At 34.4% G+C, this 13,861-nt stretch overlaps 1 protein-coding gene across 3 annotated transcripts in view; it reads right to left on the reverse strand.

The window, feature by feature from the left end:
- The window catches only part of Capn7 (calpain 7), a 38,361-nt gene that overhangs the window by 2,323 nt on the left and 22,177 nt on the right, over positions 1 to 13,861 (reverse strand). For 2 of the 3 annotated variants that reach the window (XM_026388577.2, XM_026388578.2), the window contains 9 exons: positions 13,656 to 13,802; positions 12,613 to 12,719; positions 11,770 to 11,890; positions 6,815 to 6,959; positions 6,390 to 6,489; positions 5,988 to 6,123; positions 5,000 to 5,075; positions 1,229 to 1,374; positions 231 to 293 (listed from right to left, as the gene is read on the reverse strand). In XM_026388577.2, coding sequence (XP_026244362.1) covers positions 231 to 293; positions 1,229 to 1,374; positions 5,000 to 5,075; positions 5,988 to 6,123; positions 6,390 to 6,489; positions 6,815 to 6,959; positions 11,770 to 11,890; positions 12,613 to 12,719; positions 13,656 to 13,802 — 1,041 coding nt within the window. The remainder of the gene's footprint in view (positions 1 to 230; positions 294 to 1,228; positions 1,375 to 4,999; positions 5,076 to 5,987; positions 6,124 to 6,389; positions 6,490 to 6,814; positions 6,960 to 11,769; positions 11,891 to 12,612; positions 12,720 to 13,655; positions 13,803 to 13,861) is intronic. The other variant, XM_077795639.1, reaches the window with a different exon arrangement.

Below are 13,861 nucleotides of genomic sequence, written 5' to 3' on the forward strand. Positions count from 1 at the left end.
ATTCTGCTTTAAATGTTCATCCACATGAACTTTTCTAACAACCAGGGTTTATGTTAATCTTTTTTCTTTGAACCACTTGGTTTCTATCCACAGAGACACCTAATGCTGATCAATGAAGATCTTATGTTCTGGATGCTACAGTGTTTCCCTTATATTCCTACCAAATATTTATTTCATAATAAATTGTGAAGAATAAAATGGGAAAGGGAATTCTGAAAGAATTTTCTTACCCGTTTTGATAAAGTGTATGGTGAGGGAATCTTTGAAAACGTAAAGCTGCAAGCTGAATATACCTAGATTAGAAAAATATAGTGTTAAAAAATTATATTGAGAAACTTTATACTTATGAAAAGATCAAGGGGATAAAAAGAATATATTAGGGGCTGAGTTTGTCACTCAGTAGTAAAGTGCTTGCCTACACACATAAGGCACTGTGTCCATCTACAACTAAAAAAAAATGTACATTTAGTGCAGATGCTGTTTTAAAAATACACATATTAGGTAATGCAACAAAAATGGAAAACAGAAGAGTAATTGGTCACCCTTTCCCCCTCACTATTGAGTGCATCCTTTTCCTAAAGCTTTGTTGTACTTAAAATATGTATATATATGAATATATATGCATACATATATAATATATAGAATATTCTAAGGCTAGAAAGTTTGTTGCCATTAACAAATCATTAATCTATAGGCAGTCTGGGTTCATGTGAGGTTTAATGAACTGGGAAGCTAGGGATCTTAGCTTTCTCTGCCACTGAGTGATGCAGGGACAAAATCTTTCTAGGCCTTGGCTTTTGCATCTGAAGAATGAAGGAGTGGTAGCCTTCCCAGTGTCCTTCAAACTAAAAAATCTATTCAAATTCAATTCTTTTACTTACATATGCCAAACAAATCTAAAGGTCATTATAAAGGTTCAAAGTTGTCTTTTTAAAAGTATTACGTAAACTAGAAGTTTTTATTTCATGCTTTAAAACTGAATTTATTAGTTCAATACACCTATTATCTCAGGACTAAACTATTAACTGTGAAAATCTTCCAAGTATAAAACACTGCTTCTCAAAAACTGTTTTATACAGGATGCATCATAATAAATTAATCGATAAACACAAAAATAGAAAAAAATGAATTTTCAGAAAAAAATTTTCTTCAAATAATCCCATTTACAAAGCAGAACACATTATGTAACTTTTATTGGGTTTTGTCATTGCATGTTGGTTTTACTTACCCGCACTGTGTAATGGATAGTATTCTGCTTTTCATATTGAGAAACCACTAATGTAAAGGTATGAGTGCCAGGCGTGGTCAGCTTTATCTTAGTCAAATAATGAGGACTGTTAATTCGAATTCCATCAATGTATGGAGGTGGGTCAGCTGCAAACAGACAGGAGGTTTACAGAACAGGATACTTTTTTCTTTTACTTTTTGCAACTGTATGACTGGTAGTAGGAAAAGTAAGTACATGGACAGACATCCCCTGAATTCAGTTTTTATTGATATTAGTGAAGTATGATTCCAATTTAAAACTTTAGTTTCTAACATGCAAAAGCAATCTTTCAGAATATGTTCTAGGAGGCATAATAATCCTTGCTATTTGGTTTGTCTTGAATTTCAATAATCCCTACTACATGCTCAGTTCATTTTTCTCCAGTAGAGGATTTTATTTTTTGGTACTAGAGAATGAGCCCAGTGACACTTTACTACTAAGCTACATCCCAACCCTTTTTTAAAATTTGTATTTGAGGGACTGGGGTTGTGACTCAGTGGTAGGGTGCTTGCCCAGCATGGTTGAGGCATTGGGTTCGATCCTCAGCACCATATATAAATAAATTAAGTAAAAGTATTGTGTCCATCTACAACTAAAAAAAAATGTGAAAAAAAATTTTGTTTTTGAGACAGGGTCTTGCAAAGTGCCTAGGGCCTCACTAAGTTGTTAGGCTGGTCTTGTACTTGTGATACTCCTGCCTCAGCCTGAGTCACTGGGATTACTAGGCATGCACCACCACAACCCGTGGTCCAGTAGAGGATTTTAAACTCAGCATTAGTTTTTTTTTATTTTGGGGTGGAAAAAAAATTAAAGATACAAAAAAAGTACATAAAAAATACCTATCATTCCCCATGACTGAGAATTAAATTAAAATTTTGGGAAGTCATATTGGCTGCTTTATTAAATAATTACTTTTAACCGCCACTGTTAAACTCCTTCTGCTGATGGATTTGGTGGTCACTTTTCAGATTTTAATACATATATACTATCCTAAAATGAATGAACAATTGTTTTCTGTGTAAGTACATCTTGAGCATCCCTAATCCCCAAATGCTATGGACTTCAGAGGATTTCAGATTTTCTGATTAGGGTTATTACAAAATCAACACTTCTGGTCCCTAGAATTCTCGATTAAATGATATTAGACCTATATATGTTTTGTTTTATCTTACATTTTAAAAATGTGTTTTAAGATCTGAATTGTTCTATACAGCATTTATTACTTCTAACTGCCCATATAGTATTCCATCATATGAATATGAAACATTAACTGGTACCATATTAAGAAAATCTGGATATTCAGATTTGTTTTCAATGTTATTACAAACAATGCCAAATGGTACATTCTTTGCTAGTATCATTAATCAAGCCTGATAAATCATTTTAGGAATTATAATTAGGCATATCAATTATTATATATCACTTAATATCAATGCTGTATATCACTTAGTTAGAGGGAACAGTGAATATTTATAATATGCTGTATTCAAAAAACTAAACATTTTAGTATCTCAAGTCTCTAATGCTTAAAGGTGGTGTAATCTAGTGAGAAGAGAAAGAATGGCACATCTGTGATCTTGAGCAAGGTTTTTAACCTATGTCTCAGTTCACTCTTCTGTCACTGGGGAACAAGGCTTCTCTTATATACCTTAAGGTGTTGTGATGAAAATAAAACTGTAAATCTGAAGAGTAAAATCACTATAATTAAAAGAGGGTGCACTGTTTTAAAAATATCGAATTATCTTTACTTTTAAAATAAAAGTAAAAAAAATAACAAGCATATTGGAAACTGAAAAGCCATATAATATTTTTATACTAGAAACACATGCATGATATTTCTTTTATAATGACCGACATATGAAAAATAGCTAGTTTAACTTGGTATTTTTCACTGGGCCTACTATGTGCCATAACCACTCCAGAACCTAGGGAATATTGACTAAGAAGACTGCCTTCCTTCAACACAGTGTAATGGAGAAAATTGCTATATTTTCCCATAATTAAACAAAACACTATACCTTTGCATACTTCACCTTGAAAGAACTGTCAACAATTGCTTCCTTAGATCACATTCTCTTCTTAAACCAATCCACTCAACAGCACCTGTTCTTGTCAAGGTCAACAATGACTGCCAGGATGCCAAATCTCTTCTCCAACCTAATGTTATTTGACCTCTCAAACAGGGAAAGATGCAGCTGTCCACTCTTCCTTTTGAAATATTTTTTTTGCTTGGGTTATATCAAACCTCTCTGTTTCATCAGGCACTCTGTTCAAATTCTTTTATAGACAACTGTTACTTTGTTCAACCTCAAGATGTATGAGAATCCAAGGGTCAGGTCCTGGATGTTCAACTCTATTTACAGTTGTCTCCAAAAATGGTTTATTATGTAGTCCTGTCTTCAAAGGTCATTTATATGCCCCTGACTCCTCAATCTGTACCTCTCATCCCAACCTTATACCTCAAAAATCCAACTGTTCCCCTGGGCATCTTTGCTTGGATATCTAATACATATCTCAAATTTAACAAAAAAGTGCAGTCATCCTTGATTCCTCTTTGCTCCACAAATCAACTCAGGTCCTGACAATGCTACTGAAATTCAAATCTGTCCACTCTTCTTCGCTACACTTACCACCCCCATTCCAAGCTCAAACCACCATCATTTCTCACATAAATAAAACTGCCTAATTGATTTCTCTGCTGCCATTTTTTGCCTTTTTCCAATATAAAGGATAAGAATGTTCTTTTGAAAAAAATCAGATCATGTCATTTTCCTGATTAAGACCCTCCAATCACTTTTCTGTGGCATTACAGAACCTCATATGATTTGAACTCTGCATACCCTTCTGACCTGATACCACACCTACCCATGCTTTTGCCCTGCTCCTAAATCATGCCAATAAGTCCTTTTGCACTTACTGTTCCCTCTGCTTGTAATGCTTTTCCAAGCCTCTGCATGACCGATTCCTTTCTGTTGTTCAGAATTCCTCTTATCCCTTTTCAAAGAGACCCTGCATGACCACCCGACTAAAGGAACCAATCAGTTACTAACACATTTAGTTCTTTAACCTAACCACAAGTACCTGATTCTTTTTCTTATTACCTATTTCCCCTACTACAATATAAATTCAAGTTTCACCAGTGCTGCTTATGGCCTTATAACTGTTCCTTTTTGTCACTTAATAATTATTAAAAGTGGTTTTATGCAGTATGTGCAATGCCTCAGAAGCCCTTTGTAGGAAAATGCCTTTTGCCTGGCAAGTGGGAAAAGTTATCAACAAAATGACACTGGGGTGGGATCTTAACTATGTTCACCAAGCAGAATAGCTGTTAAAGGAGCATGTGGGCAGAGAGCAGGGAGGAGTGATAATTAGAGAAGACACTGGTAGAATGGTGAAGCAAGGGCATGATGTATTCAGGAGTAGCAAGTACCTTCAAGTGAGGACATTGAAAGGCTGGGCAGGAAATATATATGACAGACACATTAAGGCCAGGATATAAAAAGCCTTATAAACCATGCTGAAGAGCTCAGGCTTATATACCAGAATTCATGGAAAACCACAGAACTTTTGGTTAAAGACATGATTTTAAGTATCAGCTACAAAAGCCTGATAGCAATATGCAAAAATACAAGTCTCAAATCTGGGGGGTCTCTAATTTCTACATATCATCAACATAAACTTGTCATTTTTCATCTTAATCATGTAAATAAAATGTTTAACTAGTACACATACCTGGGTAATAAACTTTTTTCCCATCAGTCTTGTATACAACCATTGTGATAAATTCTCGATTATTAGCAAAATCATCCTAAAATTTTAAAAAAATTCAGTGTGTTAGGAAACTGGGCTCAAAAATGTTCTTAACATTTAAAAAAGGAAAAAAGAGGCTGGGGTTGTGGCTCAATGGTAAAGCACTCACCTAGCATGCACGAGGCACTGAGTTCAATCCTCAGCACCACATAAAAAATAAATAAAATAAAGGTATTGTGTTCATCTACAACTAAAAATTAAATAATAAAGGAAAAGTATCATTTAAAAGCATTTCTCTGAACTGTTCATAAAAAGCATGATGTTTCTAAATTAAACTGTCATTTTAATAAAACACCATACAACATGAAGTATTTGGTAAAATTCTAAGATATTGATTATAGTTAGCCATTTTAGAATCAGAACCAATGATTCAACATTTCCAAACCCCCTTTAACACATTTGTAGGAGAACATTTATAAGATCTAAAGTATGTATGATCAACCCCAAATCCTCACATAAGATTTCTTTTCATATTTTTTCTGCAGAGATGATTTTTTTTCTTTCTTTTTTTGGTACTGGGGATTGAACTCAGGGGCACTCAGCCACTGAGCCATATCCCCAACCCTATTTTTATTTTATTTACAGACAGGTCTCACTAAGTTGCTTAGTGCCACATTAAGTTGCTGAGGCTGGCTCTGAATTTGTGATCCTCCTTTCTCAGCCTCCTGAGCTACTGGGATTACAGGCATGCGTCACCACACCCAGCTTCAGAAATGATTTTTGAACAAGATCTTAAGTGTATGATTATAATGTGTAACTTCCCTCAAAGGAAAATATTCATTTATCTTAGAAGACACAATTTCAGGGCACCAATATAAATTAAACAGGCTGATAATCAAATTATGTATTAATGGTCCAATTCTATTTAGAAGAATTTCAGTATGGGGTGTCAGTTGAAGGATATCAGTACCTTGTCTGTTATGTGTCTGCTAAGCAAAACCCAAACTGCAGCACCCCCTTGTGGACATTGCACCTCCAGTTTGTATTGGGGATTGTTAGCTAGGCTATAGGCGTCTTTCACAGGTCCTTGCTTAGCATCCCAGGTACTAAAAGATAAAGTAAACAAAGAAGAAAATAGTGATTCAATTTATCACAGAGCTAAAAAGTATTGTGTTTAAAATACAATTAAGCTATCAGATTCTTTGGTTTTATTCTTCTTTACAATTTTTTGGCATAACCAAGAAATAAAACAACTATTATAAGGTGCTCATCTGTGGACATGACAAAAATAAGAGAATGCTATTCCTCCTGAATTAACAATTACATTTCAAATTTAAATGGTGTAGAATGCTCTAAAATATGTAAAAGTTACCTGTGAATACATGTTGATTCTTTAAAAAGCCCTGGATTCCAACTCAAATAAATCACATCATAATACTGGCAGAGATCATCCCAGGAAATCCAAAATATTCCTGAAAATTAATGTCTTTGTTAATCTAAAAATATATTAATGATATATGACTTAAATCAGTTAAGAACATTTCACCTTATTAAAACATGATATCAGCCAAGCAGGGTGGTTCACACCTGAATCTCAGCTACTCAGGAGAACCACAAATTCAAAGCCAACCTCAGCAACTTAGTAAGACCCTGTCTCAAAAAAATAAAAAATAAAAAGGGCTGGGGTATAGCTCAGTGGTACAGTACTTGCCTAGCATGCATGATGCCCTGCGTTAGATCCACAGTACTGAAAAATAATTTTTTAATAAATATAAATAAAAAGTAAGACATATTTACCATTATCTATTTTCTGAGCTGTTCGGGGATCAAAGTTCAAATACTTTTGCAACTCTGGAGTCCAGTTTTTTATATCATTTTCACTGTATCTTCCTTTCCAACGTAAATGACTCCAAGGATTTTTCAATTGAATAAATCGAAGTCCCTGTATTTTAAAAAAGGGGATAACATTAAATTGGTAAAACCAATAATATTCTAAACTTGTTTTGCATTCTCTTAATAGGATGAATTTTGAGTATTAATTTTTTCCCTTCAAATTAACACTTTCACCATATCACATATCTGATCAAAATTGTAAATTATTAACTTCCTAGAGCTATATTATAGTCACTAACCAGACATGGTGTTATTTAAATTAAGTAACATTTAAAATTAAGTTCCTTAAAAATTAACCACATTTCAAACGTTCAATGACTATGTGTATAGAAGCTCAGGCACTAGACAGTATAAATAGAGAAAATTCCCATCACTGTAGGACATTTCATCTGAAAGTGATGCCTTAGAGCATCATTTCCTGCCTTTTCAAAGCCTTCTCTATTCTGGCCCCCTTTTGTTCTCCAGTTTTTCCTCTAAACCCATAAAAAATTGTAAATTTGCCTCCAAAGGCATTAGTCCATGCTGTTTTCCTTTGATGAAGGCCTTTTCCATGTCACCTTCTCTCAGTGAAGATGAGCAGCAGAAAAGTAGAATAAAATGGGACCAAATGCCAATTCTACAGGTGTATAGGTCACTTACATTCCAAGCATGTATTTACTCATATGTAAAATGAGGATTATGATGTGTTCCTATAAGACTTTTGGGAGGATTAAAGGTGATAATAATGCAAACTATCTGGCACTTAGTAGTTTCCTTTTATTATTGTTCCTCTGAACTTTCTAGTGCTGATAATCTATATTATATTAATTTAAAATAGTGCCTTATATTGCTTTCTACTTGTACAAATGGACATATGATCAATGAGATCATAAATTCTGAAGTGGTGACACTATTTTTTTTTTTTTTTTTTGGTACTGGGGATTGAACTCAGGGGCACTTAACCACTGAGCTACACCTTCAGCCCCTATTATCCTTTATCAGAAGTTTCCACTGAGTTTATGGCACAGTTTTCAGGTATGATAAATGTTCCATAAATACTGGATTTATCTACAGAATTGATAACACTAAAAAATAACAGAGCTGATAATTCCAAAAGTATACTTGTCTTACTTCAAGCAGTCCACTAGGAATATCATGCACTTTTATATGATAATGTCCTAAATCAAACTGGTTGGGGGATATTTAAAATTTAAAAAAAGAAGAAGAAAAAACATTTCTTTATTATTCTAAATGATGGTAAATTGTGGCTTGGAGTAGATATGATTTCCAGACATGAGTGATACTCATTTTTCTCAGGCTATATTCCCTAGAAGCTTCAATAATACAATTATTTTCTCAATTTCTTCACCACCACCTGTGCCTCACTACACATCGGTCAACAGACACTTATTTCTAACTCTTCTTTCATAAGCCTCATTCTGCATAAGCAGGAAATCTCCATTATTTCAGGACTCTTATCAATTTCTGAAAGAGGAACACAAAGAAAAAGAGACTTCTACTAAGCTTTTCAGAGACAGCTCCCAGGTATCAGGTACATTCAAGGATTTAATAGCTGTAGATTTTTAATGCTAAATAGAGAACCAGCAATTCAAAGGGTCCGAAATAGGGAAAGAATTGCTAAAAAATCTTTTTTAAAAAATATGGTTTATGTTGAAACATCCCATTTCCATGGGTTATTTCCAAATAGCAGAAATAGAAAAGCCTTGGAAGATATCAGAAATCCCATGATGAGACATGTCTGGACTGAAAGGCAGCAGTCTGAACCAGAGATGTACCTCCACAGACAACTATTTATGGAACATTATCTCCAGGAAGAGACACAAAAATGACCCAAGAGAAGAACAGCTGAGACTAAAATGAAGACAAGATCTCAGAATATGTAAGCATGTTAAAAGCAAACAAAAGGGGTTATAACTTTATGGAAATATTAATAAATATTATTAAGAAAAATCTTATTAAGAAAGTCACAAATGATCATGGGTAGCTTTAGTCCAAGACTAAGTCTACCTACAAAAATGAGATTGTAGAGATAAACATTTGATGATATCTGTATGAGACAGACACAGACTTTGATATTGAGGATTTAATCCAGTGGTACTCTACCACTGAGCTACATCCCAGACCTTTTATAATTTTGTTTTGTGATAGGGTCCCACTAAGTTGCCCAGGCTGGCCTCAAAACTTGTGATCCTCCAGCCTCAGCCTCCTGAGTAGCTACAATTACAGGTATGTGCCACCACACCAAGCCAACATGGAAATATTTTAAAGTAGAAATCAGAATTAAATCAATGTCTCAACATAAAGACAAAAAAAATCAGCCAAAAAACATCTAAAAAGATCAAGAGGCTGAAGCAAGAAGATCACAAGTTCGAGGTCAGTCCAGGCAAAGTTATGAGAAACTCTGTTTCAAATTAAAATTGAAAAGGGGCTGAGAGTGTAGCTCAGTGGAAGAGCGGTAGCTTAGCCATGTGCCAAGCTCCTGGTTCAATACCCAATACTGGGTGGGAGAAGAGAGAGAACTCCAGGAAACTCTTCAAATATATACCCAATGAAAGAATACTGGGAAAAACCCTCAAATTTTAATACACATGAAGAATGTTTTAAGGCAAAAATTAACCCTGACTATACAAAGGGCTCACATAAACAAAAGGAAATTGGGGCCAACTCCACAGTGAAGGATACCTGCTCAAGCTGGTTAATGTTTTTAATCAGTAACATTCACAACACTGCAGTATAAACGTGGGCATTATTAGAGTGAAGAAACCTGTCCCGGGACCACAGTTTGTTCCACATGCAAGTGCTCTAGTACAATGCCACAATCTTTACAGAATCACTAAAACAAGGAATTGAGACACTAAGTAGCAAAACTTGTTTTTAACTAGAAAGGCAATTCATGGACATTCCTACATTACTGGCATTCAGCAGTTTTTTTTTTTTTTTTCACAAACTGTTCTGTTTTCAGGTCAAACCACAGGTTCCTATTTTTCTCATAAACATATTACCTAGTTTACTTTGGACAATCAGAATAAATCCTATTATTCAAAGTAAATGATATATCTTTCACAGGAATCTTCCTCAAATTCAAACTTACTTTCCCATTGATTGTTTCATTATCTAAACTTAAAATTTACTTGCCATTATCTCACTATTGGTCACATTCACTAATACCTACTTATCTCACGGTATGTTCTAACAAAAGACACACGATAGTACTGAACAATAACAACTGTTATTCACAATATTTAACTGGCATTTGTGGGAATTACAATTTTAAGAAATGCACAAACCTCTCAGCTTATTTAGTATCACATAAAATTTGATATTCTTAGCCAATTTTAATGAAATACATAATTTTTATAATGGAACTGAAAAATTTCTGTTGCCTAGTGATGTCTAGCCAACACAATATCAAGGTGCAATTCACTGCTCATTTGTTTGCAACTAAGAAAGATGAAAGGTTTGTGTTAACCAAAATACTGTATATACAGCTATCACCTTCAGGCTGTATGTATATATATATATCTTTAAAATTGCAATGCCACTGTAGACAAACCTCTGTGCTGCCAACTGTATAAAAGTATAGTACAGTATGATACTTGAAAATAAAGGATTACGTTACTGATTAGTGTATTTACTGTATTTCTATCATTTTACAGTGTACTTCTACTTTTTTTTTTTAATATTTATTTTTTAGTTCTCGGCAGACACAACATCTTTGTTGGTATGTGGTGCTGAGGATCGAACCCGGGCCGCACGCATGCCAGGCGAGCGCGCTACCGCTTGAGCCACATCCCCAGCCCTGTACTTCTACTTATTAAAAAAAAGTTTATGCTGGGGTGGGGTTATGGCTAAGTGGTAAACACTTGTCTAGCACATGTTAGGCACTGATCCTCAGCACCACATAAAAATAAATAAAGATACTGTGTCCATCTACAACTAAAAAAATTTTTTTAAAAAGTTTATGCTGTGTTAGGTTGCAGTAGCCTCATGCATCTCATATTTACCTCATATCTCAAGGACATCACATTCTCTCAAATTAAATTAATACAGTGTTTTGTTCATCATGGCCCTAGGAACTATAAGCTATAAGACACAAGCACACAAGTACAATATAGCCTGGTGTCAAGTAAGCAATACCATCTAGGTTTGTGTACAATGATATTTGCATAACAATGATATCATCTAACAACAAATTTATCAGATTGTATCTCTCATCCTTAAGTAAGTTATGATGGTAATTTTCCATTAAAAATAGCAGTCTAACACACAGGGGCACTCTGTTATTGTTGACTGATCTGATTACTATACTTTCTATTATTAATGAACACTTCCTTCATAATTTTTCCAGTGCATACAACTGATCAAATTTTCAGTTAAAAATAACAACCTAAGAACAAACAAAGTCACATCTGAACACCTAAGCCCCAGTATATACTGACAAAGGGTCTGAAAGGCCTGACAGCATACAAGGACCCCAAGGAAGACAAACGCTTGCTCACACAAACGAACCCACTGCCAGGTGTCCTTTTCCCAAGCATCTTCCTATTTTTCCTCCTTTCACAAATAGTTACTTGGTGTCTACTCAGCTCTAGCTTATCACTGCAACTGACCTCAACACCAACGTGCAGTCTGGAACCGTGGGGGCTTCTTTGTGTCTATCCTAACATCAATATCTGTGTTGTCAACTCTCATTTCCCACCTTTAATTCCATAATTCCCAATGGTCAAGTTAATACATAGAATGGTTTAAAAATTCCATCTAAACCATGATTTGTCAGTTTCCAAAAGTCTGATGATCACTGGGATCCTTACAATGTCTTACCAAATAAGAAAATAAGAGAAAAAATTTTAAGGCAAAACCTTGAACTCTCTAATATCCAAAACAGCATATGCATGTGTGGGAACCAGGCCCCACTTCTCTCCTTCAGCTTCAGTCATCATTCCAGTTGATGCAGTAATGAGGACATCACCCTTGTGAAATCTAGAATGACCCCAAAAAGACAGAAATTAAAGGATAACACATTTAGAATTTCAGATCACACCATCTTTCCTTTTAGTTTAGTGGCTAGCATGGAAATTTCTACAAATGTTTTTGTAGAACTCTTTTTAAAAAATGGGCTATCCCTATCACCCCTAAAGAAACTTCAACAAGAAGATATTTTTAAGTCATTATATTATAAATTATATTTCTTTATTTTCAAGACGACAATTTTTAGGCAGACACCTAACAATAAAGAAAAGCAAATGCTAAATTTTTAGTTTATAAATAAGGATGAAGTTGTGAAATACCAAATGCACTTCTTCACAACAGATACTATTTATCAAATCATGGAGCTGTCTAGTTTGCTACTGAATGTGTATTATTATTTGGATAATGCTCCAGTCCCTACATGTGGATTATCCACTTATAACTTAAATTCTCAGACTTCTCTTTTCCCATCTTTCCTTGAATTGGTAAGTATTTACTAAGTGCAAAATATTTTTTCCAAGTTATATATCTCCAGATTCAAAAATTTTGGATTATCTACAATTTGGGATTAACTGTGATTATCACTGAGGATAACTGAGGACAGACTGTAGCAAGCACATAAAGTGAAGTCTATTTTAAAGACAATTTCCCTGTTAACTAAAAGTGACAGCTTCTACAATCTCTATTCTAAATTAAGACAGCCTCTTTTAATACCAAAAAGAAAAAAAGTTTACCTTTGATAAAGCATTCTGAAAGAATTATCCTTGCTGAACGTTTGGCTATCTGAATGCATAGCTATTCTTTCTGGTATCCACCCAGTCAATGCATGAAGATCAATATTCTGCAATATAAACACAATAAGGGATTGTCAAATGTTTTTAAACTCTTAAATAAATTCTGAAGGCAACTGTTAAATCTCATTGATTTGGTATAATGACTCTGATAGGGATAATCAGAAAATAATTAAAAGCTGTTTTCTGCTCTGAGTGTAACAGAACTGTCTTAACTGGTAAATCTGATAAAAACGCAAAATACATAACAGAAAAAAATGCTTTGATGATGTCATCCACCACCGAGTACATGGTTGCAGGAAGACAGTCATTTCTACTGGTTTACATACATCCCCCTTCTTTCTCTCAAGCTGCACTGGGTAAATTAACAGGCAATGAATTAGAAGACTAAACTAAAAAGTATCTGAAGGACAGAGCAACAGACAAGGAAGAAAAACTACTATGACTTTTACATTCTCCACCTAGCATTATAAAATCCTCAAGAGTGAAGGAGGCCTGGTATTAGGCAGGAAAACCAATCGAGTACAAGTAATGGGCGATTTTCATGTATCACTTGATTTCGTCTTTACAAACCCTGAGAGGGGAATATAATCCTTATATGACAGACACACAAAGAGGCTAAGAAAGGCAAACACCTTTTCCAAAGTCATAAACTGGTTAGTGTCAAAATTTAAAGTCACATCAATCCAATTTTTGGCTAAAGTTTGTTAGTTTATCTCCTACAACTAAAGGATAGTAACACACAGCTCAACATTACAGTTATATTAAAGTTAGAGAAAATCAACACCCTGAACCTTAATTTACACAATGTGCTACCCCTACACAAGAACATATATATCCCCATAATAAGGAGGCTCATCAACATTTCTCAGGGGCTTATACTCTGCTTTCTCTTTTCCCATAAACAAAAACATCTATAACTTTTCAAGTTTAAAATAGTCATATTAGACAAAATAAATCTGTGCTTGGATCATAGTATTACTTACCGAGTTGGATCCTGGGAAGTCATATCCTCCCATAACTTTCATGTATGCTTTTTCTATAAGAGACACCCATAATTCACTTTTGTTGTTGGAATAAGAGCACAACAATTCTCCCTTATGGTCAACAGGTAACTGGTCATCAATTATTACCTATAAAAAAAAAACATTAACTTTCTTAGGTGAAACAAAATATCTGAAAATCCTGTCAA

Source organism: Urocitellus parryii, chromosome 3 (genome assembly GCF_045843805.1).
Source record: "Urocitellus parryii isolate mUroPar1 chromosome 3, mUroPar1.hap1, whole genome shotgun sequence".
In the NCBI taxonomy this organism is placed as follows: Eukaryota; Metazoa; Chordata; class Mammalia; order Rodentia; family Sciuridae; genus Urocitellus; species Urocitellus parryii.